At 33.1% G+C, this 22,980-nt stretch overlaps 1 protein-coding gene across 6 annotated transcripts in view; it reads left to right on the top strand.

The window, feature by feature from the left end:
• LOC131929435 (transcription factor cwo) overlaps positions 1–15,533 on the top strand; it is a 41,566-nt gene extending 26,033 nt beyond the window's left edge. For 2 of the 6 annotated variants that reach the window (XM_059285640.1, XM_059285639.1), the window contains 10 exons: positions 7,806–7,872; positions 8,025–8,132; positions 8,502–8,592; positions 8,864–8,952; positions 9,198–9,309; positions 9,769–10,056; positions 10,573–10,714; positions 11,405–11,476; positions 12,280–13,776; positions 14,404–15,533. In XM_059285640.1, the coding sequence (XP_059141623.1) occupies positions 7,806–7,872; positions 8,025–8,132; positions 8,502–8,592; positions 8,864–8,952; positions 9,198–9,309; positions 9,769–10,056; positions 10,573–10,714; positions 11,405–11,476; positions 12,280–12,892 (1,582 nt within the window). In that variant the 3' untranslated portion in view covers positions 12,893–13,776; positions 14,404–15,533. Of the gene's footprint in view, positions 1–7,805; positions 7,873–8,024; positions 8,133–8,501; positions 8,593–8,863; positions 8,953–9,197; positions 9,310–9,768; positions 10,057–10,572; positions 10,715–11,404; positions 11,477–12,279; positions 13,777–14,131; positions 14,203–14,403 lie in introns of all 6 variants that reach the window. The other 4 variants (XM_059285638.1, XM_059285637.1, XM_059285642.1 and 1 more) reach the window with 4 other exon arrangements.
• Positions 15,534–22,980: the final 7,447 nt, after the last annotated feature.

The following is a 22,980-nucleotide window of genomic DNA, read 5'->3' as shown; positions in this document are numbered from 1 at the left end:
TCATCCGGTGTTTACTATTTTAGCATTCGCCAGTAGAAAATTGTCGTTGGCCAAAGAAAAAAAGGAAACGTAATTATCTATTTGGTCAGTGACGGGCTGCTAAATCTGGTAACACGGGTGGACTTCCCCTCGCGCGTCATAGAAAAAAAAATAAAACCCATTACTTGAGTATTTAGACTCAAAAGTACTCCTAGTCACGTTAGCTTGAACCGCTAACCCTAGAAAATATCCTTGATTATTTTGTTTTATTTTTAAATGTAAAGTTAAAAGGCGAATCTTTTTTTTTTATCGTCTAAATCTCGTTATAAAAAGTCTGAGAATCTTGTGTGAGCTTCGTGTTTTAGACAGCTTAGACCTTTATTGGCTTCATGGCTGGAGCTTACTAGGTTACCTCAAAGGACAACGTCCGCCATTTTGAAGGCGTTTCTTAACTTTAACATTAACAGTCTTGCTTTAATTTTATTTCTATAACACTTTCTCGTTTTTGCTCTTCTTTAAAATTAAAACTAAATGTAACTTTTTTTTAATGTCCCCTTTTAATCAATATCTATTTTGTTCCTTAATTTATTTTCTGTGATTTTTTTAAAACTCTCTATTATAGTACATTGTGTGCCTCGAGATTGTTATGAACCGCAATGACGTCAAGTCTCGAGTTAACCTGTCGCTCCGAGTTAACCGCCTGTTCATATTGCTCTCAGCTAACCGCCTGTTCTTGTCGCTCCGTGTCTCACCCGCCCAGCATCAAAGAAATCACTACGTCATAGCCTGAATATAAATTACGATATTGCCGAGGCTAATATTGTATTTTTATTATCGGTGGACAGAAATAGGGAGAAATAAATCATACTTGCTATATTGGTATTTCCAATTTATCAGACGCATGTATTCATTTTTATTAAATGTCCGTTATATGGTACCATTCGGCCATTGTTTTATGATAAGCACATCGATCCTATTTCTTAATATAATCTTAATTTAATCTGAACTCAAACACTCTAATCATAGTCTAATTTAACACACCTACATACATATTTCTAATATAGGCTACAATATTAGGTTCCAATTTTCTTATTAAATGAGCTCATTATATTACCTACCTAGCCTATTTACAGTGCCGGATTAAGTGTGTGTGGGGGGGGGGGGGGGGTGGGCTCCGGGTCGAAAGTTAACCACACCCCTCAGAGGTCTCGCTATTTTAAAACTCGTGACATTTTTATTTTTGCTCATTGAGCAACAACGCGTTCATTGTTCCTATTACTTGTAAATACAATCAGATGAAAGTATACTGATTCCTCTTTTACCTAATGATTCGTGAAGTAGATGAAGTAGAGTTCATGTGTTTCTCTTAGCCTCGAAAAATAAAGGGATGGTGTGGTCAGCACTAACCAGTCGCCTTTACTTTCCCCAAAGTAAGTCAGGTACCCGTCAGGGCTGGGTGGACTCAGTGACGTCCTATAGTCACACGTCCGAACCGAGATTCGAACTCGAGATGCGAACCTTCGGGTTAGCAGCCATTTTCTCTATCATTCGACCACGCCGTCCTACATGAAACATATAACAGTGAGAAAACTTATCCTCGAACCACACACCCCACACCCACTTCTTTAATGCGCTCAAGTTCACGGCGTTAACCTATATACGCTAATTACCTGTAATTATGCAAATCAACTATTACAGCGTTGATTTGGCTTAATGATCCATTCAAGGCAACTAATTTCCGTGATTTCGGTAATCTTGATAACCCATTTTATAACGAATATAGAATCTACATAATTTTTTTTTTATCGCGATTAGAGTATTTAGCCAATTAAGTTGTTCCTTGTTGATTTTGGAACAGAAAACTAGTAAGTTGTGCTCTGCTACGAATGAAATATTGCGATGTACAAAATGTGTTGATCCCGATGGTCAAGATGCTGATTGCTGGGTAGTTTACACATCAGGGTAAAGCCATCCCTCGCTACTTCGCGGTTTAATTATCGCGGCCTTACTACATCGCGGATTGTTTTAAAATATTCATGCAAAATTTAAAATTGAGGAATTGTGGCGTGAACATTGCCCGTATGCCAGCAAAAGTCAGGGAGTGCCCACATAGTTCAAAAATCTACTTAAAAATATATTTTAAAGAATGTTCTTTAGTTACATCCACGTATGTGATACACACACGTATCATATTTATATTATTTATAGAATATATTTATGTTACTTAGAATTATACTTTTTAATATTTAATTTATTTTTTAAAACTATTCTTTTATGTTCTAAAGATAACATTATGCACTTAATTAAATGGTTTCATGTAGGAATTCACAGAATGATATTATGCATTCACAATGAAGGCCCACGTATGTTAGAAATGGGAGGGTTAAACTATTTCCGAGGTTTTTTTCACTTATTGTGACCGGCTTTGGTCCCAATTAACAGGGGGGTAACACTTTAGGATCGGCGTGGTCGGGTCGGTATAGCTCATCGTTGCTAAATCGTATAGTCCCGAGTTCTAACCTCCGGGCATATGAGGCTCAATAGTTGGGAACAGCAACTCATCTAGGAGAGAAAATTTCAAATCAAACAACTGATGCTAATAGTTGGGAACAGAAACTCATCTAGGAGAGAAAATTTCAAATCAAACAACTGATGCTAATAGTGGGAACAGCAACTCATCTAGGAGAGAAAAATTCAAATCAAACAACTGATGCTAATAGTTGGGAACAGAAACTCATCTAGGAGAGAAAATTTCAAATCAAACAACTGATGCTAATAGTTGGGAAACAGCAACTCATCTAGGAGAGAAAATTTCAAATCAAACAACTGATGCTAATAGTTGGGAACAGCAAACTCATCTAGGAGAGAAAATTTCAAATCAAACAACTGATGCTAATAGTTGGGAACAGCAACTCATCTAGGAGAGAAAATTTCAAATCAAACAACTGATGCTAATAGTTGGGAACAGCAACTCATCTAGGAGAGAAAATTTCAAATCAAACAACTGATGCTAATAGTTGGGAACAGCAACTCATCTAGGAGAGAAAATTTCAAATCAAACAACTGATGCTAATAGTTGGGAACAGCAACTCATCTAGGAGAGAAAATTTCAAATCAAACAACTGATGCTAATAGTTGGGAACAGCAACTCATCTAGGAGAGAAAATTTCAAATCAAACAACTGATGCTAATAGTTGGGAACAGCAACTCATCTAGGAGAGAAAATTTCAAATCAAACAACTGATGCTAATAGTTGGGAACAGCAACTCATCTAGGAGAGAAAATTTCAAATCAAACAACTGATGCTAATAGTTGGGAACAGCAACTCATCTAGGAGAGAAAATTTCAAATCAAACAACTGATGCTAATAGTTGGGAACAGCAACTCATCTAGGAGAGAAAATTTCAAATCAAACAACTGATGCTAATAGTTGGGAACAGCAACTCATCTAGGAGAGAAAAATTCAAATCAAACAACTGATGCTAATAGTTGGGAACAGAAACTCATCTAGGAGAGAAAATTTCAAATCAAACAACTGATGCTAATAGTTGGGAACAGAAACTCATCTAGGAGAGAAAAATTCAAATCAAACAACTGATGCTAATAGTTGGGAACAGCAAACTCATCTAGGAGAGGAATTTCAAATCAAAACAACTGATGCTAATAGTTGGGAACAGCAACTCATCTAGGAGAGAAAATTTCAAATCAAACAACGGATGCTAATAGTTGGGAACAGCAACTCATCTAGGAGAGAAAATTTCAAATCAAACAACGGATGCTAATAGTTGGGAACAGCAACTCATCTAGGAGAGGAAATTTCAAATCAAACAACTGATGCTAATAGTTGGGAACAGCAACTCATCTAGGAGAGAAAATTTCAAATCAAACAACTGATGCTAATAGTTGGGAACAGCAACTCATCTAGGAGAGAAAATTTCAAATCAAACAACTGATGCTAATAGTTGGGAACAGCAACACATCTAGGAGAGAAAATTTCAAATCAAACAACTGATGCTAATAGTTGGGAACAGCAACTCATCTAGGAGAGAAAATTTCAAATCAAACAACTGATGCTAATAGTGGGAACAGAAACCATCTAGGAGAAAAATTCAAATCAAAACAACTGATGCTAATAGTTGGGAACAGAAACTCATCTAGGAGAGAAAAATTCAAATCAAACAACTGATGCTAATAGTTGGGAACAGCAACTCATCTAGGAGAGAAAATTTCAAATCAAAACAACTGATGCTAATAGTTGGGAACAGCAACTCATCTAGGAGAGAAAATTTCAAATCAAACAACTGATGCTAATAGTTGGGAACAGCAACTCATCTAGGAGAGAAAAATTCAAATCAAACAACTGATGCTAATAGTTGGGAACAGCAACTCATCTAGGAGAGAAAATTTTCAAATCAAACAACTGATGCTAATAGTTGGGAACAGCAACTCATCTAGGAGAGAAAAATTCAAATCAAACAACTGATGCTAACCCGGCATCACTGGGGGTATGACCTTCTGTAAAGGTCACCGGCCCAGAGCGCAAGAGTTCCTCGATGAACTTCAACGACCACGTGTTCGTGACGAAGGCGAGCCACCCAGATGAAGGCTTTGTTCTGTGGTCAGGCATGGGGAGGGGAGGGCACCGCCATGCGACACTTAGTCCTAGACACACCGCTCTCTGGTGCCCTAACTACCCAAACTGGGGTTAAGGGGTTATTTAGATTTTAACTTTAGACAGTATTAACACAACAACGTTGCCATCGTATTTAAAGCAGTTAACAGAACACACAATCTCACCTTTAACTTGATGACCCGTACACGGGTCGCGACCCGTCATCGTGACAGGGTCGCGACCCCACTGCTTGTGGAAAGCTGTGGTGATCACTCGGCTAGTGGCGACCTCGGTGCCTGTACGCACCACATAATTTCAGAACCACTGACACGAGAAAATGCGAGCGCGGGGCCACGACCTGACACGAGAAATTACCCGTTAATTAGAACAATTTGCAAATGCCAGACTTTGTTCATTAAGGTAATAAGTTATGACGGCAGTAGAAAAATAAAACGTGCTTGGGGAAAAGGAGAAAACGTGGATGGGGTGGGGAGGGGAAATTAAATATGTATAGGGCCAACGGCGCGGACACATTTATCGGGAATTCCCGGCGAGCAGGTCGAACACGTGCGGGTCACGAGCTGGCCGCCATGATGGATGACAAACCGTTCGTGACGGACGACGCGGCGGTGACAATCAGCCAAACGGCGGGTGCGGTGTATCGCGTTTCCCCATGCTGAAGGGGGGGGGGGGGGGGGGGGGGGGAGAGAAAAGGGAGAGAGAACCACAAACGGGTAGAGAGGAAAGGTTGGTTTTTTTATCGATATGGGAAGGGGGGGTGGGGTGAGGAGAAACTGCGCAAGTCTCGTGCCCATGCACGTGCTGATTAAACGTTCCAGGCGACAACCAGCGGCCGTCTGCTGTTGAGCGCGCAGGATTCTGGGAACAGCTACGATAATTGGTTTGTTTCTCTTTGATTACCACAAGGTTGAGTACATAAACCGTTATGAAGCGTACTAGAGAATAACAAACGCAGTATCGCTGAACCTTTGAACAATAGGTTTCGTAAATTAGGCCTAATAAAAAAATAAAGGGAGGGGGGGGGGGGGGGGGGGCGAAAAAAAAAAAATCACCGGCCCAGTTGTCTGAAAAGTTCTAGATCTAGATCATTCTTGATTAAAACCCGTTTTTTGGTCCATTTTACTAACAAATAACAAATTCAAAAGAAAAACACAATAGTTGAAAAGATTTAAAATTTACAAATGCGAGAAAATAATTTTTTTAGGCTACACATTTATTTAGGCCTAGATCTACATAGTTAGAGACTAGGCCTATCTGTCTGAAATCTTAGTTCGATGTCGAACGACTATTATAAATCAAACTTAGATCAGCTGTTACAATCTATTTAATCAGGGCCGCCATTATTTTTATCGCTACGCTCTTCTGTTACAACTTTTTGTTCAGTGCATCTAAAAAAAAATTAAAACATTCTTTGAGAGAATAAACAAAATATGATAAGTATGTAGAACAATAATTGAGGAAAAACAACCAACGCATAGTCGAGTTCTAGATCTATATTGTCACGTGTTTTATAACCTTGGCGCAACATCTTTAGATATTTTTAAAAAATCTTTAGAGTGTAGGCTATTCTTGCCCGATGCCATGAACACGATATGCACAAGTAGCCCTCATTTAAAGTCTAAAATATACTTACTATTATACAACTCAATCTCGGACAACCAAGGTCTGAAAGCCTATTATTATATTGATAGTCAACCAGAGGCGTAGCGACCCTTCCCGGCGCCCGGAAACAAACTTTCAATTTGCACCCCCCCCCCCCAACTGAATGTAATTTAGGGGTCATCCATAAATGACGTCACACTTTTTTTGGTCGATTTTTACCCCCCTCCCCTCCGTCACACGTCGTCACAAAAAGTCAGCCCCCCCCCCCCTCCTAAAATAACGTCACACCTCAGCCTACAACCCCCCCCCCCCCCCCCCCCCCCCAAAGTTGCTGTTGAATTTTTCTTAAAAAATCAATATTTTTCCGAAATCTTGTCAGAAAATTGTCAACATAGATTATTTTCATCAATTCCTATTATAATTTATTAAAACCGTTTTCGGCTAAAGCTCTTTTTCTAACATTGCTTTTTTATAATGCAAAAAAGTGACGTCACACCATCTGCCCCCCCCCCCCCTGTCACACACCGTCACAAAATTACGGACCCGCCCTCCCCCCTACGAGTGTGACGCCATTTATGGACGACCTCTTATATAGAAATATACTTTTAACAGTGTCGTCGTCCCCCCCCCCCCCCAGAGAAAAAAGTCTGGCAGAAGCACTGGTGCCTAATACACGTTAAGGCTGGGCTAAGTGCTGATCAAATTCTGGGGAATGTGCTGACCACACCCTCCCTTCGTATCCGAAGTCAAGAAACATGTTATCTCAACTTCATCTGCCCAATGGATCGCTAGGTCTAAACAGGATTATTTTTCTTTACCAACACGAAACATGTACCTGTTATTGCATGTATTTAATAAAATGAAATGTCCCAATTTCAATAAAAACTAAAATCTAAAAAGTACAAGTTTCATGTCCTTTTATTTCATAATTTTTTTTTTTGGGCGGTGGTGGTTAACTTATTGGCGGGGCTCATCTAAACAAGATCCGAAAATTCAGGAGTTTCTGTATTAATTTTTATTTTATAATTTTTATAGTTAAGGCCTATAACCAAAATTTTAAAAAAATCACTAATAATATCTGAGTGACCTCCCATTAATTAGATAAATGTTTAATTTACTTGACAAGTTGTTTACTTAAATTCTCACTCCCCAATTTAAAATCATGTTTTATTTCCCCACACCTTGCAAGCAAAATGTAACTTAAACTCTGACGAAAAAATTTAAAAATTAAATTGATTTTAAAAAATCATCTGTAACAATGATAATTCAAAGCTGCTCAATAAAGGGACAGTATCCTGAGTTGAAATTTTAATCAACAGGCTCTATTTTTAAAAAAGCAGATCTCCATTAAATTACATGTTCCAATTAGTATATTAAAAATTGATTATGTTTTGCAGACTTTGACTATAAATATTATTAAAAAATGCAATTTTCTTTTGTGAATGGTGAATAATATATTAATTAAATGTGTTGAAAATATGTTAAATTTGTTGAAAATCTATTTTTATAAAATACATATATGTTACATATTAAAAATTGACCAATTTAAACATGCAATAACTAATGTCCTTATTTAAAATGTATGTTCCAGGCTGTTGAATTTTGCCACGGCTGCTGATGAATTTGAGCTCAGTCTTAAACGTCAAAAAATTCCAAGGGTGAGTTTGCGTTCTGAAAATCATTCTAGTTTTTAAAGAATTGTTTCTTAGTATTTGAAATTTGTATTTTCCTATAGTTTTAACTAACATTTTAACTAGGACTGTTGTCTAAAACAAGGATGTAATTTGTGTACTTGTCCACTTTGCTTTAGGATCCAATGTCCCATCGTATCATAGAGAAACGGCGCCGAGACAGGATGAATAACTGTCTTGCAGACTTGAGCCGCCTCATACCCAGTAGCTACCACAAGCAGGTACCGGTAATTGACAGATGAGATTTATTCCATTCTTCTTAGATAGATTAGTATAGTTTTATTTAGATTTTTAGAGATTTATATCAATTTTTATTGAGTATATCATTTTTAAGCTTGATTATAAAACTATTCTATTTATAACCCTAGTATAATTTAAAAATACTAATCATATTTTTTTTAAAGATTACTTTGTGTTTTTAATTTGAAATAATTTTTTAAATAAAAAAATAATCTTAGAATTTGACACATACAGTTGTTATTATAATTTAACTCAATCTGTACATAACAATCTTTACAAAATATAATTTTAAACAAATGAACTGTTATCTTATATATTGAAAATATTTTAAAACATGTTTCTTTATATTATTATAGGGGCAAGGTAGAATAGAAAAGACAGAAATAATTGAAATGGCCATCAAGCATATAAATATGCTGCAACAGAAAGTAGATGATTACGAAAAAAGTGAGTAGGTCTTACTTAAATTCTTTAGAAATTTCAAAATAGACGAATGTTATCATGATCTAAGATCCAACCCATTATTTAAATCTAAAATAAATAGAAATCTTATGGCATCATAAATATGATGACATTTTGAATAGACTTGACTTATAAACCACATAAGAATACAAATACAAAGTATTAGAAAATCATTTGCTGTTCAAATATGTGATACGAATATTTTAAAAATATATTTATATATTTTAAAATTAAATTGGCATTCTGTAAATTTCAGAAAATTCGAGGGAGGATAAACCACAGCCAGCACCATCTGAACGCAACTGTTGTGCCACTAAGTTCTACATGGGTTTCAAAGAAGCTCAGGTATTAGTTTACTGTCTTTTGTTTATTTAATTTTTTGCTAAGTTACTCTCCAGGTTTAATTTTACAATAAATTTAAATAGTAATATCTTTTGCAGATAAACACAGATTAGAAAGTAAAACGTTTTAGAATTTTTAAATAATTTACTTTTTCTTCAATTTTATTCCAATAAATAGCATTTTATACATACTATACCTATGTGTTTAAATCTGAAGAAATAATAAGAATGTATAAAAATGTATTCCAGGATGAAGCCATGAGGTTTCTTGTTGAAGTCGAGAGTGTTAATGCCATGGATCCATTTTGTAAGAAATTTATGAACCATCTGGAAAACGCTAGCAAGAAATTTATCACTGAGCGTAAGAATACATTTTTTTTTTAGAATTTTCCTTTTATAAGCAGATAGTTGGTGTGATATTACAGATCTTAAAAACAATTGGATTATCCTCTTATGTTAAGTAAAGTGATAGCCAAAATAGCTCTATTTTATTATAACACCTTTGAATTATGAATTAGATCCCTTGAATAAAATTGTTTTGTAATATACAGGGGTTGATTTGGGCAGCACAGTGTGACCTTTAGCCTTTAGAGAGTTGCCTTTTAAGGCCTGGTCTGTTTATACTAAATATGCCATAATCAAACACAGAATAGTACAACTATAACTGTTTCCATTTTTAAAAATCTGTACTGAAAAATATATTTGTCTTGTTATTATATTACTTCTTGTTCTAATTCATTGTCTTGAAATTTTTCTTTAAAACTCAAGATGGTGTTTCATAATTTTCCTAAAATGAATTTTTTGCTTTTCCAATGTTTAGAAATTTCACACACACCACACTTGACTGCACCACATGGTACCATGAACGGTGAGGTGGAGAAATCTGATCTGACAAGATTAGACGGAGACATCAGCGGTCAGCCAGCCTTCTTGCAGCAAAGGTCAAGCTTCTACTCAGCATCATCCAGCGGGTTTGTGTCGCAGGATGAAAACCACAGCAGCAGCGAAAACAAAAACCGTGACCAGCACCTGCGGTCACTGCTTGGGGAACAGCAGCATGGCATCACTTCCTCTAAGAGTGTGTCAGAGTCTGGATCAGGGTCTAACTGTGAGTTGGTCACATTTTTAACTGCCGCGCTCTTTCTTAAAACAAAACAAAAAATGTCTTAGATTAGCATATTCAGTTGTAGTTCAGAGATGACTGTAGACTACAATATGTGTCAATATTAGTTCTACTAGATGTTGTCAATTAATGGTAGTGATACTTTGAAAATTTAAATATAATAGTTTTTTTTTTAATTATCTCATATTTAGAATCTTCAAATAATTCCTCTTGTTTTGTTTTTTTAAATTTAACCTTTTTTTTAACATCCAAATTACAGTTCAGTACTCTCCTAAAACTGATGTTCCTTAATGAACTGTGATCTAAATGTTTAAAAAAAAACACTTTTTTTAAAAATTGTAAAACCTTTATTCTTGAAACTTCCTGCCTTTTTATTTTTCTACTTAAAAACGATTAGTGTGCTCTAATAATGTTCAGTAAATATTGATCATGATATTCTGCTTTCTAGAAAAATAATTGTATTGATACATTTAGACAATAAGTAGACTTTCTTCTGTGCAGGTATGGTTCCTCTGTTTTCATACTCCAATCACCTGCATGGCTTGGGGTCAACTTCTGACCAGAATGGTATGGGCAGCAGTGGTTATGTGTCAGATCTCTCCAACATGGAGAAAACTTCCCCTAGTGGATCAACCTCTTCAAGGTAATTTTTTTTTGATTGACCAGATTTCTTGTCATTTTGTTGTTGTAGTCTCCCCTTTTTTCTTAATTAAAATCTCATACTATGTAGGCTGCAGTTTGTTTCATAATTAATTTTTTTTATACTTGTGTCAGCTAATAGAATCTTATTAAAAAAGGACCATTAGGTTACTGGCAGTTAACTAAATACACATTTATGACCTACTAATGTCAATGCTAACCCTATCACTAACAGTAACACCAAACCTAGACCTACCATACGCCTGACCTTAATTTTTATCCATAAAACTAAACAAGATTTCAATTGCACTACCAACTTAAAACACCTAATTTTGGAAGAGTCTATCCTTGGACAATTTAGGGACATCATAGCTTAATTTTGATTTATATTTCATTTTACAATACATAACTCTTTCTTATGACAAACACTGTCAAAGTTTAACTTCTGAAGTATTTTAAAAAATTAAATGTTAATCACAGCAAAATTTTTAGAGTTTTTTTTATAATCATGCATTAATAAGAACTTTATTAAAACTTTGTGGAAAGTATAAAATTTAGAAAATGCATCACACTACACTTTTTTCATTTTATAAAACTTTCATTATTTTCTATTTTCATTAGCTTTTTTTCATCACTGCTATGCTAAGATGCCAGTGTTCTGTGCTACATCTTTTTCTATTTGTTTCAATCTTAGCGGATCAAGTGCGTACAAGATCAAACAAAAGCTATTTCAAAGTTTCCTAGAAGATGCTAAACAAGACTACACGTACATAATTCTTCCCACTCGCATTTGTTTCATTTTTATTTCTGTTTCACCTTTTTAAAGATGAGATAAGAGATAAAAACACACTCACACCATCACTCATTAGTCTGTTTTCTTATCTATTTCTCTATGATTACTCAATGTTTTATTTGCTATTACATCTGAAATAGAAGTAGGGTAGAAAGATGGGTTATATTAGAAAATACCAAACTGCCATGGTTCAGAAAATTTTAATATGTTGCTTTTTTTTTCAGAAATAATGTTTCAAATGAAATTTGTTTATCTCTTTTTTTTTCAGACAATGTAATATTTTATTTTGAACTAAAATTTTAAAAAGCCTGAAAATAAAATATTTTGTTAAAGTTTTAAAAATACTATTAATGTTAGATAAAATTGTTTTGAGACAAAGAATAGGCCTACTGAATTGACACAAATGTAGCTTAAATATGAACTTCATAAGACACTATTTGAGTATAAGTGCTTAAGTGAACTATTTGTTTCCAAATACATAACATTAAATATTTCACAATCAAGTCCCCTTATCAGGAATAACCATGACCCCCTTCCCCTACCATGCATAGTGCTGCATATACATCCCTGCCCGCACATCCCATCAATACAAACAAAGCAAAGTTTCATTTTTGCAGAAAGAGTAAAATTGTCTATTTTTTACCATTTTGTTTTTGGTCAATTTCTCCATTTATCTTTTTCTTAATTTTTATGATCATTTTTAAATTTAAAAAAACAAACAGCAGTTACTGGCCTTTCAATACCCATCTAACTTTTACTATATCTTTCTCTTTTAGGGACAACGTTTACAAATTCAAACACAACATCACCAAACGATTTTCCCAGGAGGGTCACCATCACCACATGCACCACCACATGCAGCATCATCACCACAACCACGGGCACCCCAGCGACACCAGCTCCAGCACCAGCAGCCGCGACCTTGAAGACGACCAGAGCCAGCTGAAATGGAAGAGCAACAAGCACAAGACCAGGCATGCCAGCTTGGGAAACTCCAACACCATTTACCGCAACGATGGACAAAACGAGGGGAACAACTCTCCAAACTCGGACGAGTTCCACTCCGCCTCCGTATCCAACGACTGCTCAAAGAGACGCCCGAACAAGTCTGGTAGCCAGGTCTCGAATCGCAGCAATGAAAACAACAGTTCCTCTGTTGCCCTGCCTGGGTTCATCCTCCACCCACAAGGCACCCACTACATGCCTATCTCCGTGCACAACACAAACATTGGCAGTCTGTTTGAGAACTCTGTAGAGCATGACGGCCCACCTGTGTTCCACCCCATTAGCATTCCTGTCCATTTTCGTCGTCCAGTGATCTCCATGCCCAACATAACGATCTGCACCCACATGTCAACTCAGCGTAAGGAGAGAAACATCCAAGAATAGGAAAACTAAAAACATATTGCTGTAGTGAAAACATATTGTGACAATAGAGACACAAGGGAAGAAATTACCAAATATAAAAAATTTCAAAGTTTTAAATGCTGAATTCAAAATGTGACGATCAAGATGTTCTACGAACGTTTAAAATACTTGGTGATAGAAGTCCAGAAAATTAATTAAAAATAGAATGAAGATCAATATTTTCAAAATTCTTGCAGTTGCTTAAAACATAATTGACAGATAAAGATTATATCTTTTGTTATACTCAGTTGTCATCACACATAACATTGATTTTAGAGCTGCGTTTAGTGGAAGGGCTAGCATATTTGATTTTTCTGGTCATGTTGACTTGCTGTTCCTTGTTGTAGAATGTGGCACCAAATGGAAACAACTTGCGCTAGTGTCGTTGCAGTTGCTGTTGATCAGTGTATTCCATGATACGCCAGCTGCCAACCTGTGAATTTAGTCGACATCAAAATGTTTAAACTGAAAGTTGAATTATTTATTGATACCTGAGGCCTTTAATTGTTCAAACATTAATTATTGTTTGTGGTGCTTGAATTACTTTGCTGTATTTTCCTGGGACGTTTAGTGGTTAGGCTGTTTGCTGAAAGTGGGTGTTGGAAGATATAAACAGATTTAGAAAAGATTAACATTCCGATTAAAATTTGCTGCAAGGAGGCTGATGTCTAATCAGGAAACTGAAACATTGACGCTGTTTGATATTTTAAGTAATGAGGAGAATACTGTGGCTCCATTTTTTTTTCCTAAATATGGTTAATGAGGAACAAAAATAGTTGGCTGTGAATGAAAACATTTGGCAGTGGTAGACAAAGAAATCTGGATATCTTGATGAATTGGCCAGACCTTCATGAAAGTCCAGAAAGGTTAGTGCGACATGATTTTTTTTTTTTAATTATTATTTATTAAGATCTTTTCTAATTATTTATGGACATGGGTCAGTTAAACAAGTGTATTGATCTAATTTTAAAAATTATTATTGTGTTTTTGGGGCAATTTGCTAGCAGTTTGTTTAGTGGCTAGAGCTTTGAAATGCTTTTTTAAGAGAATCTCATGCAGGTAATACAAGATAGTATATTTTTAGTTAGAAATATTTCAACTTGTGTAGAAAATGTCATTTATTCTTTTCAGCATGATATTACCTTAATATGGACTTCAAAAATGCCATTTATTTAATCTTATTAGATTACCAATAAATTAAAAATATTCCTTTTTAAATAGGAAAATAAAAATGTGTATAAAATTTTCAAGCACTAGACTTGGATGTGATTAAGTATCCTGCCAATTTCAATGTATATACAAAAGATATTAAGAATCTATTATCACTTTGTTTTCTGTTTCTTTTTATATTTTCAATAACTTGTCAATATAAAAAGTAAAAATAATAGAAGCTTAATGACAATATCAAATAATATTTTAATTTCCACAATTATTTTACTGCTTTTGTAAATTATATTTTTAACAGATAAATCTTGTTTCATCTGTTATTATAGGTTAAGCTATCTGTGCTCTGATGTCTGTTGTCTGATGAAGGTTACAAAAGTCTTATAAATAAGAAACATGGTGGTGGTTGCTGATTGGTTGAATTAGAGATTTTGGAAAAATGTAAACAAACCTTATTTGGTTGTTAGTATCGGCAAGGGCAAAGACCAAGACATCAGTTTATTCAGCACATCAAGGTCTGGTGTTCATGTGTACATTTACTCCTTACAATTTCAACTCCCTTTTTTGTCCATTCTATAAGGTTTTATTATATTTTGTAAAATGTATTGTAGTTGTTTTAAAAACAAAAAACTCTAAATATAAGGGCATAATTTTATAATCACTTAAGCAACTGGTAAGTTTCAAACTTTTTTTACAACTTTTACAACACACTTTTTTACTAAGTATTTTAGCTTTAAATTGTTTTAAATTGCAAACTATATTTTTACTTGCATTATTAATGAACATGTTTCATTAATTTGCTGAATTTAAAAAATTTATACTTGATGGATTTTTTCCAATAAATTTTAAAAAAGTGGCACAAAACTTGCATAATTTTACTCTTAAAAAAAAAAAGAACAAACTAAAATTAAATGCAGAATCTTTTTAAAATGTCTATTTGGCTGTTTGCAATTTAAACACTAAAGTTAAATACATGTTACTAAACTTGATCAGCAGTGGCATCATTTTAAGGCTTGCCACAGATTTATTTTAATTCAAAGGTTTTTTCTTCTCATTTTAAATAAATATAATTCCTAGTAGGTGGTCCCCATAACCACTCTACAACCTTATTTTACAGGACATTATTGAGGTAAGGTTTTAAAAAAAAAATTGATCAGAAATTAGTTTTTGCAACCACTCCATGTTTGCTTGCTTGCTGACATTTTCACACTCATCCAATGCTGTTGTTTCATTGGAAGGATTTACCTCAAACAGTTTTCAAGGATATTTTAACACAGACAAGACCAGACGATGGAAAGCATGAGAAAATTTTTTTGCCGGGATTGAAGTTAACGCTACACTTTCTCGGAGGTTTGTTAACGCGGTTGATGTCTATATCTTTCAATGTGGAAGTGAACTATCAAGATCTTAACAAGGGATTAGCTGTTACTTTGTGGGATGTTTTACATTACAAAACAAATAGCCAACGTATGTTTCATTTACTGGTAAATGACATGGATGTCAAACTATGACTGAACTAGTGGTATTGATTGTAGAAAAAAAATTTGGACAGGTTCTTCATAAGCTTGCATTGAAGTATATGTAAGCATCTTCTTTGTTTTGTTAATTAATTAAAAGGATTTGGAAATTTCCTAATTTATTATTACAAAAACACTGCCGAATCATGTTTGAATATTTCTTCTTTCTTTGTATGTTTTGTATTTCTTCAACACAACGCCAGATTATATTACAAAAAAAAAAAAAACACTTTCTCATTTTGACATATTATCTAGCATTTTTAAAAAAGATATTGGTTATACAAATTCTCTCAAAAACAGTAAGGAAATTAGAAAAAAAAATGTGTTGTCTTCATATCACTCTTTAGTTATTATGATTTGCATGATATTAACAAGATGAAATATTTAATTCTTGTTTCAAAGTAACATTCTCTGCCTTGCAAGCAGACCCAAGAGATTTTAAGAACTAATTTATGGAGGCATGCACTTTTATTTAATATATAATATTTCTAGAAATACGAGACTATTTTTAAGTTAAAAAATATATTTGACAAGCATATTGCATTACAAGCAGAAAATGTTACAAATCTTCTTTATTTGTTCTCTATGCTCAGTTTGAAATTATTTTTATTTGTCTATTATTCATAACAAATGAGTGAATATATTTTTTTTAACGTAAAAGAAACAGTTTAAAAAATAGTTTAGACAAATAAATAATAGTTTGAAACTGAATTGTTTCTTTCTGATCTTATTTCTTCTTTTTCAGATTTATTTATCTATTTCCTTGTTATTAACAATTTTAGTTGTAGTTATTCAAAAGTACAGATAAACAAGTTATTGACATCTAGAAGTATGTGTAACTTAACTAATGATTCATTGTTTATTTTATAACAAATATCAATTGCAGCCTGCTATAATGCTTTAAATGAAAAAAAAAAGAACATTATAAACAAATATCTAAACTTTAATAAGTCTAGTAAAGTTTATATTTTATGAATTATTTATGCACATTTAAGATTTGAATGCTTATATTTTCTTTACAACATACATTGCAAAAGGTAATTTAAAGAATGATATTACAGGTGCTATGACTTGCATGTTATTATCTCACTCTGATTTGCATCAAATTCTTTGCGCATTCTATCACTAAATTATTGAGCTAACGTTCATGTTTGAATTGCTTCCTATCTTAACCCTCTATTGTCTCATTTTCTCTTCTCGCATGTTGTGTGTCCTTACAACTTTTGCTGATGGCTCTGGACGGAGTTTGGGATCTATCTGAGGAATCTACCTCTTTTCAAGATGGCTGCCGACCTTTCGCAAAGAGTTCCCCTTTTGTGCAAGATGGCTGACCTGTCCAGAAGTTATTCCAGGAGGAGACAGCGCAAGACCAGGCTGAAGAAATGACCAGATGTGGACTGATGAATTCATGCTTCAAGCATCATCAGGGAGAAGAAACTCATCACAAAGCTGAAGGTTGCCTGAGTACAACATTTGAACCATCCAGCTCTTATTTAGCCTTGTGCCAATAGAGAATTTTGCAGCATGTTTGCTTTTATTTTGTCTTGTTAATAAGCATGTTACTACTAAAGTTCTTCACATTCATCATGTTCGTACTAAAATACTTTAAATTCATTTTATTTTAATTAATTCTCTATTTAATTTTTAATAAAATGAAAACGCAGACTCTAAGTACTGTCCTCTATTATTATGTTATCCTTACATCCCGCCATTAGATGTTGTGTATTATGAATTAATTTATAAGATAATTTGCTCATTGTTTCTCTTAAACTTTATGAAAATAATTGAATGATATTTGTTTATATTGTAAGATAAAATTATATTGTTTGTGTAGATAAACATTTATATCTTTTGCTTAGTTCTGCTATTTATTAATTCTTTCCAAGCCTTACTTATTGTGTGGGAAAAATAGAAATAGTGTTACAGAAATAGACATAATTAAATTAGAATAAGAAAGCTTTACTTTTTGTTTTATAAATTATTTTTGCAAAATAATGAAATAAAACAAACGCTTGAAAAAATGAGACAAAACTACAAAATAATTTGTATTTAAATTTCTTTATAGCTTTTAACCACAATTTAAGTTTATTTCAAAATATAATAACTAACTTTTTTTTTTTGAGTGATTTGAAAAACAGTTAAAATCCGCCTTACCTCAGAAATATATTGGAGATGATTTTGCATTGCTGAATGTACTTTTCGAAAAAAAAATGTTAAGAAGTCACAAGTAGTAATTTTTTAAAATTCTTAAACTTATTAAACTTTTTTTTCTACTGTAAATCCGGTGGTTTTTTTTTTCAGGAAAGTGTAAAGTAGTAACTTAATCACTGTCCAAATGAATTCAAGGGGTTGTAGAATTATTTTACTTTATTAAATTTATTACAAAATCATCAAGAAATAGGTTCTAATAAAACAAATCAGTGGAACAAAATCTCAACATACAAAAAAGACAAATCAAAACTTGATTGGGTCTTCTTTTTCAGCTTTGTTAAAATGTTAAACCTATTCTAAAAATCAATATACTTGAAAGGATTAAAAACAAAACACAATTTAAATTTCAGAACATTTTTTCTTTCTGTAAAGCTAGATAATTTCTATTTTTGCTTATCAACTATAAATAGTTTTCTACAACCCATGTTTTAGATCCCATTCTTGATTAATAGTTTTAGATATTAACATTTATATTTAAAGGTTTTTTTTTATAATGGGTAAAAATTTAGCATCTAATTTCCCCTAATTTTTGTACTTTGTTAAATGTTTGTATAGTCATTAACATATAACATTTTATTTTTTAGATATGTCTGATGTAAATTAATTAGTAAAAGTAAAAGAAAACATTCCGATAAACATACCAGTATAATTGTTTATTAAATCCATAAATTCTGACAATATTTTTTAAAGTAAAATAAAGTATAATTCCTATAAATTCTTTTAGTTTTTACATTCCAGAAAAAAATAACAGGTTTAACAAAATTCTTGATCTGCACCTTAGACATCATGTGTATTATTCTAGTTTTTTTTTTCTCTTTTCAATTTTAAAGCTAAGTTCTTGTTTTCAATATTTCACTTTCACTAAAAATTTGAAGTAGTAATTACAAACATAATATACAGTTCCAATTTCTGTGCGAACATTTTAATAACAAAACAACAGTGAGTTTTTAGTTTTTTCGCAGGTGGCAAGCTTGAATGATTATATAATTCTATTTTTTTAAAAAGGGGTTGTTTATATTATCAAAGTGTTAATTCATTTGCTTACAATATAAAATATTTTTATACTTATGTCAATTTAAATATAATATTCATAGAAAATAATACATATGTAAAAATAACAGAACTTTAGCTTAATTATTTCTATATATGCAGAAAAAAAATAAGTCAAATCTTATTTTTTAAACTATTCTTTAACAAACTCTTAATTTCTAGCTACTATACTTATAGCTTTAAATTTAGAAAGGTATGTAGCAAACTTTACAGAGGAAACATAAATATAATAGCTGATTCCCTAGCTAAACCTTAGTGTATGTGGCTGTGCCACAGTACATTGCCATAGTTGTTTTCAATAACCTACCTCTGATACAAGGCATCTTTCTTGACCTTCTTAGTCTTACTTGTTTGTTTTTAATGTGTAAATGTAAGGTTTTTAAAAGCTTTTGATAAGTATTCATGATACAAATTATATAAATATACATTTTATTTTTACAAATTTATTGTTTGAAATAGTTATTTTATGTTTATTTAAAATTTACGTCTTTATTTTAACAGTAATAATTTTATAACAAATTTCTTGGAATAAGTTAATAGTTATTCATGTTTTTGATTCTGTATCAGTGGAAGTTAAAGACATAATTTTTTTTCCTGAAATATTTTTCAAGTTTGTTGTTTCAATTAACAAAAATAATTGAATAAAACTTAAAGATAATTCTAAGTATACTTTAATTACATTTTTTGTTTCACAGAAAATAGTGGAATTATTTTTCTAGGGAAGAATGTTGTAACACTAAAAATAATATAAAAAAATAATGTGAATATAGAGGATTTTAAAGGTTAAATAATTTATCTAACTGAATTATAAAACCACAATATTTTTTTAAAGATTATGTTTATTGTTAGGGTTGTAGTCAAAACTATTAAAATTAAATTTAAAATAATGATATGTTCAAATATCTGCATGTTACACAACATAGATGTTATGTTTTGCTTACATGTTGATTAAAAACTTTGATCTGTTTTTTTAATCTAAAATGTAAAGAATTATGTATTTTAAACATTAATATGATATGTTGTTGTGAAATTATCACATAATGCCTAGTGATCTTTTGATATTCATTTCAGTTAAATGTGACTTAGTAAGCTACAAATCTAATGTGCCAAAGCTCAATTAAATTTGTTTAAATTGTTTTATGATTTCATTAAATAAAATTGTATATAAGCTTTCATACTTAAATGTTGGCTGTAAAAAAAATTATATTAATAGACTTGATGCATTCAAAAAATATAAATTCAATCTTGTTGAATATTCTGGCTATTAATTTGTAATAAATAGTATCTAATTTTTATTTTATATTTTATTCACATCTGAATTGGAGTAACTTATAACATTTTAAAAAAAAATATTTTTGCTCAAAAAAGTATTCTGTCAAGTCCCTGCATTAAATTTATACAATTTTTTTTAAGTATTCAAGAGCTTAACTTATCCTTTTTGCACAAAATAACAATATAAGTTAACATAAAAATATATGTCAGTAAATAGCTAATCCACCTTAATTTCCTTTTTTTTCATAAAATATTAATCTATAGCAAAACAATTTTTAAATTACTAACTTAAAATCAACTTATATAATATTTACAATGGTTAATTTATACCTGGATTATAAAAATAGTAGTAGACCCTATATTAAAATGATTATATTAGTACAGGATAATTTTAAAATACATTTTGTGATAATTTAAAATTGTATTTTTAAATGTTAGCTTTAAAGTGTTGCAGTCTAACAGTTATTCAGCTCTATTCAGTATTGTTTTAATATATCACATTTCTATTTACGGATGTGTACATAATTCATACAAAACTATGTGATTGTTTGCTTCTGAAATGTTCACTGAAGTTGTCTTTCTTCTGTGTTATTTCCCCCCTTTATAGATTATACACTGACAGGGAATTTTGTAGCTGTAAAAAGAACTCTTGTTAGACTTTGTGCTTTCTATGAACTCTATATTGTGCCAGAATTTGTTGGTATTTGTTGTTATTCTGTGATTCATTTCGTCCTAAAAGATATTGTTGACAGTACCAATAAAAGTTGCCTAAGTTAGGAGCAATTGAAAACAAATCATTCTTGGAGTTTAATGCTTGAAATTTTTCGTAACTATTTTTGTATTTGTTTTGTTAATATGTGTGTGATTATATTAGTGTTCAGAATGGAACCTAACTCATGGTAGGTAAAGGCTACTGTGCATAGTGCTGACCACACTATCCCTTCATATGCCGAGGTCACAGAAACAGGTGAACTCTACTTCACTTGCCCCATAGATTATCAGGTTTGGAAGGGGACCTTTTTACTTTTTAAGATTGGTGCAATTAACTTTTTTTTTAATAAAAAAATAAAAGTTATAATTGTTTATTTTAAAATTGGAAGTATAAGTGGTCTATATAGCAGGGGAAGTAGAGTTTCTTGTGCGCAGCATTTTTTAGGATAAGCACCATGCCCAGCCGCATGCAAACGTGGTTAAGCTATAGAGTTAGCAGCCACTAGCCTGAATGACCCGAGTTCGAATCCACATATGTGGGTACTGGAGGAGAGATAGTAAAAAAGCTAATTTTCCATGATCACACTCACCATCTCTATAACCTGACGTGATCACACACAACATCTCTATAACCTGACGTGATCACACTCACCATCTCTATAACCTGACGTGATCACACACATCTCTATAATCTGACGTGATCACACACAACATCTCTATAACCTGACGTGATCACACTCACCATCTCTATAACCTGACGTGATCACACACAACATCACTATAACCTGACGTGATCACACACAACATCTCTATAACCTGACGTGATCACACTCACCATCTCTATAACCTGACGTGATCACACACAACATCACTATAACCTGACGTGATCACACACAACATCTCTATAACCTGACCTGATCACACACAACATCACTATAACCTGACGTGATCACACACAACATCTCTATAACCTGAAGTGATCACACACAACATCTCTGTAATCTGACGTGATCACACTCAACATCTCTATAACCTGACGTGATCACACTCAACATCTCTATAACCTGACGTGATCACACTCAACATCTCTATAACCTGACGTGATCACACTCAACATCTCTATAACCTGACGTGATCACACACAGCATCCCTATAACCTGACGTGATCACACTCAACACCTCTATAACCTGACGTGATCACACTCAACATCTCTATAACCTGACGTGATCACACTCAACATCTCTATAACCTGACGTGATCACACACAACATCTCTATAACCTGACGTGATCACACACAACATCTCTGTAATCTGACGTGATCACACTCAACACCTCTATAACCTGACGTGATCACACTCAACATCTCTATAACCTGACGTGATCACACTCAACATCTCTATAACCTGACGTGATCACACTCAACATCTCTATAACCTGACGTGATCACACACAGCATCTCTATAACCTGACGTGATCACACTCAACATCTCTATAACCTGACGTGATCACACAGCATCTCTATAACCTGACGTGATCACACTCAACATCTCTATAACCTGACGTGATCACACACAACATCTCTATAACCTGACGTGATCACACTCAACATCTCTATAACCTGACGTGATCACACACAGCATCTCTATAACCTGACGTGATCACACACATCTCTATAACCTGACATGATCACACACAACATCTCTATAACCTGACGTGATCACACACAACATCTCTATAACCTGACGTGATCACGCACAACATCTCTATAACCTGACGTGATCACACACATCTCTATAACCTGACGTGATCACACTCAACATCTCTATAACATGACGTGATCACACACAGCACCTCTATAACCTGACGTGATCACACACAGCATCTCTTTAACCTGACGTGATCACACTCAACATCTCTATAACCTGACGTGATCACACTCAACATCTCTATAACCTGACGTGATCACACTCAACATCTCTATAACCTGACGTGATCACACTCAACATCTCTATAACCTGACTTGATCACACTCAACATCTCTATAACCTGACGTGATCACACACAACATCTCTATAACCTGACGTGATCACGCACAACATCTCTATAACCTGACGTGATCACACACATCTCTATCACCTGACGT

The sequence above is a fragment of the Physella acuta genome, unplaced genomic scaffold (genome assembly GCF_028476545.2).
Source record: "Physella acuta isolate Inbredline_101_S28 unplaced genomic scaffold, ASM2847654v3 ptg001628l, whole genome shotgun sequence".
NCBI classification, from domain to species: Eukaryota; Metazoa; Mollusca; class Gastropoda; family Physidae; genus Physella; species Physella acuta.
The sequence above is the reverse complement of the archived record's forward strand: the minus strand, read 5'-3'. Positions and strand labels throughout refer to the sequence as shown.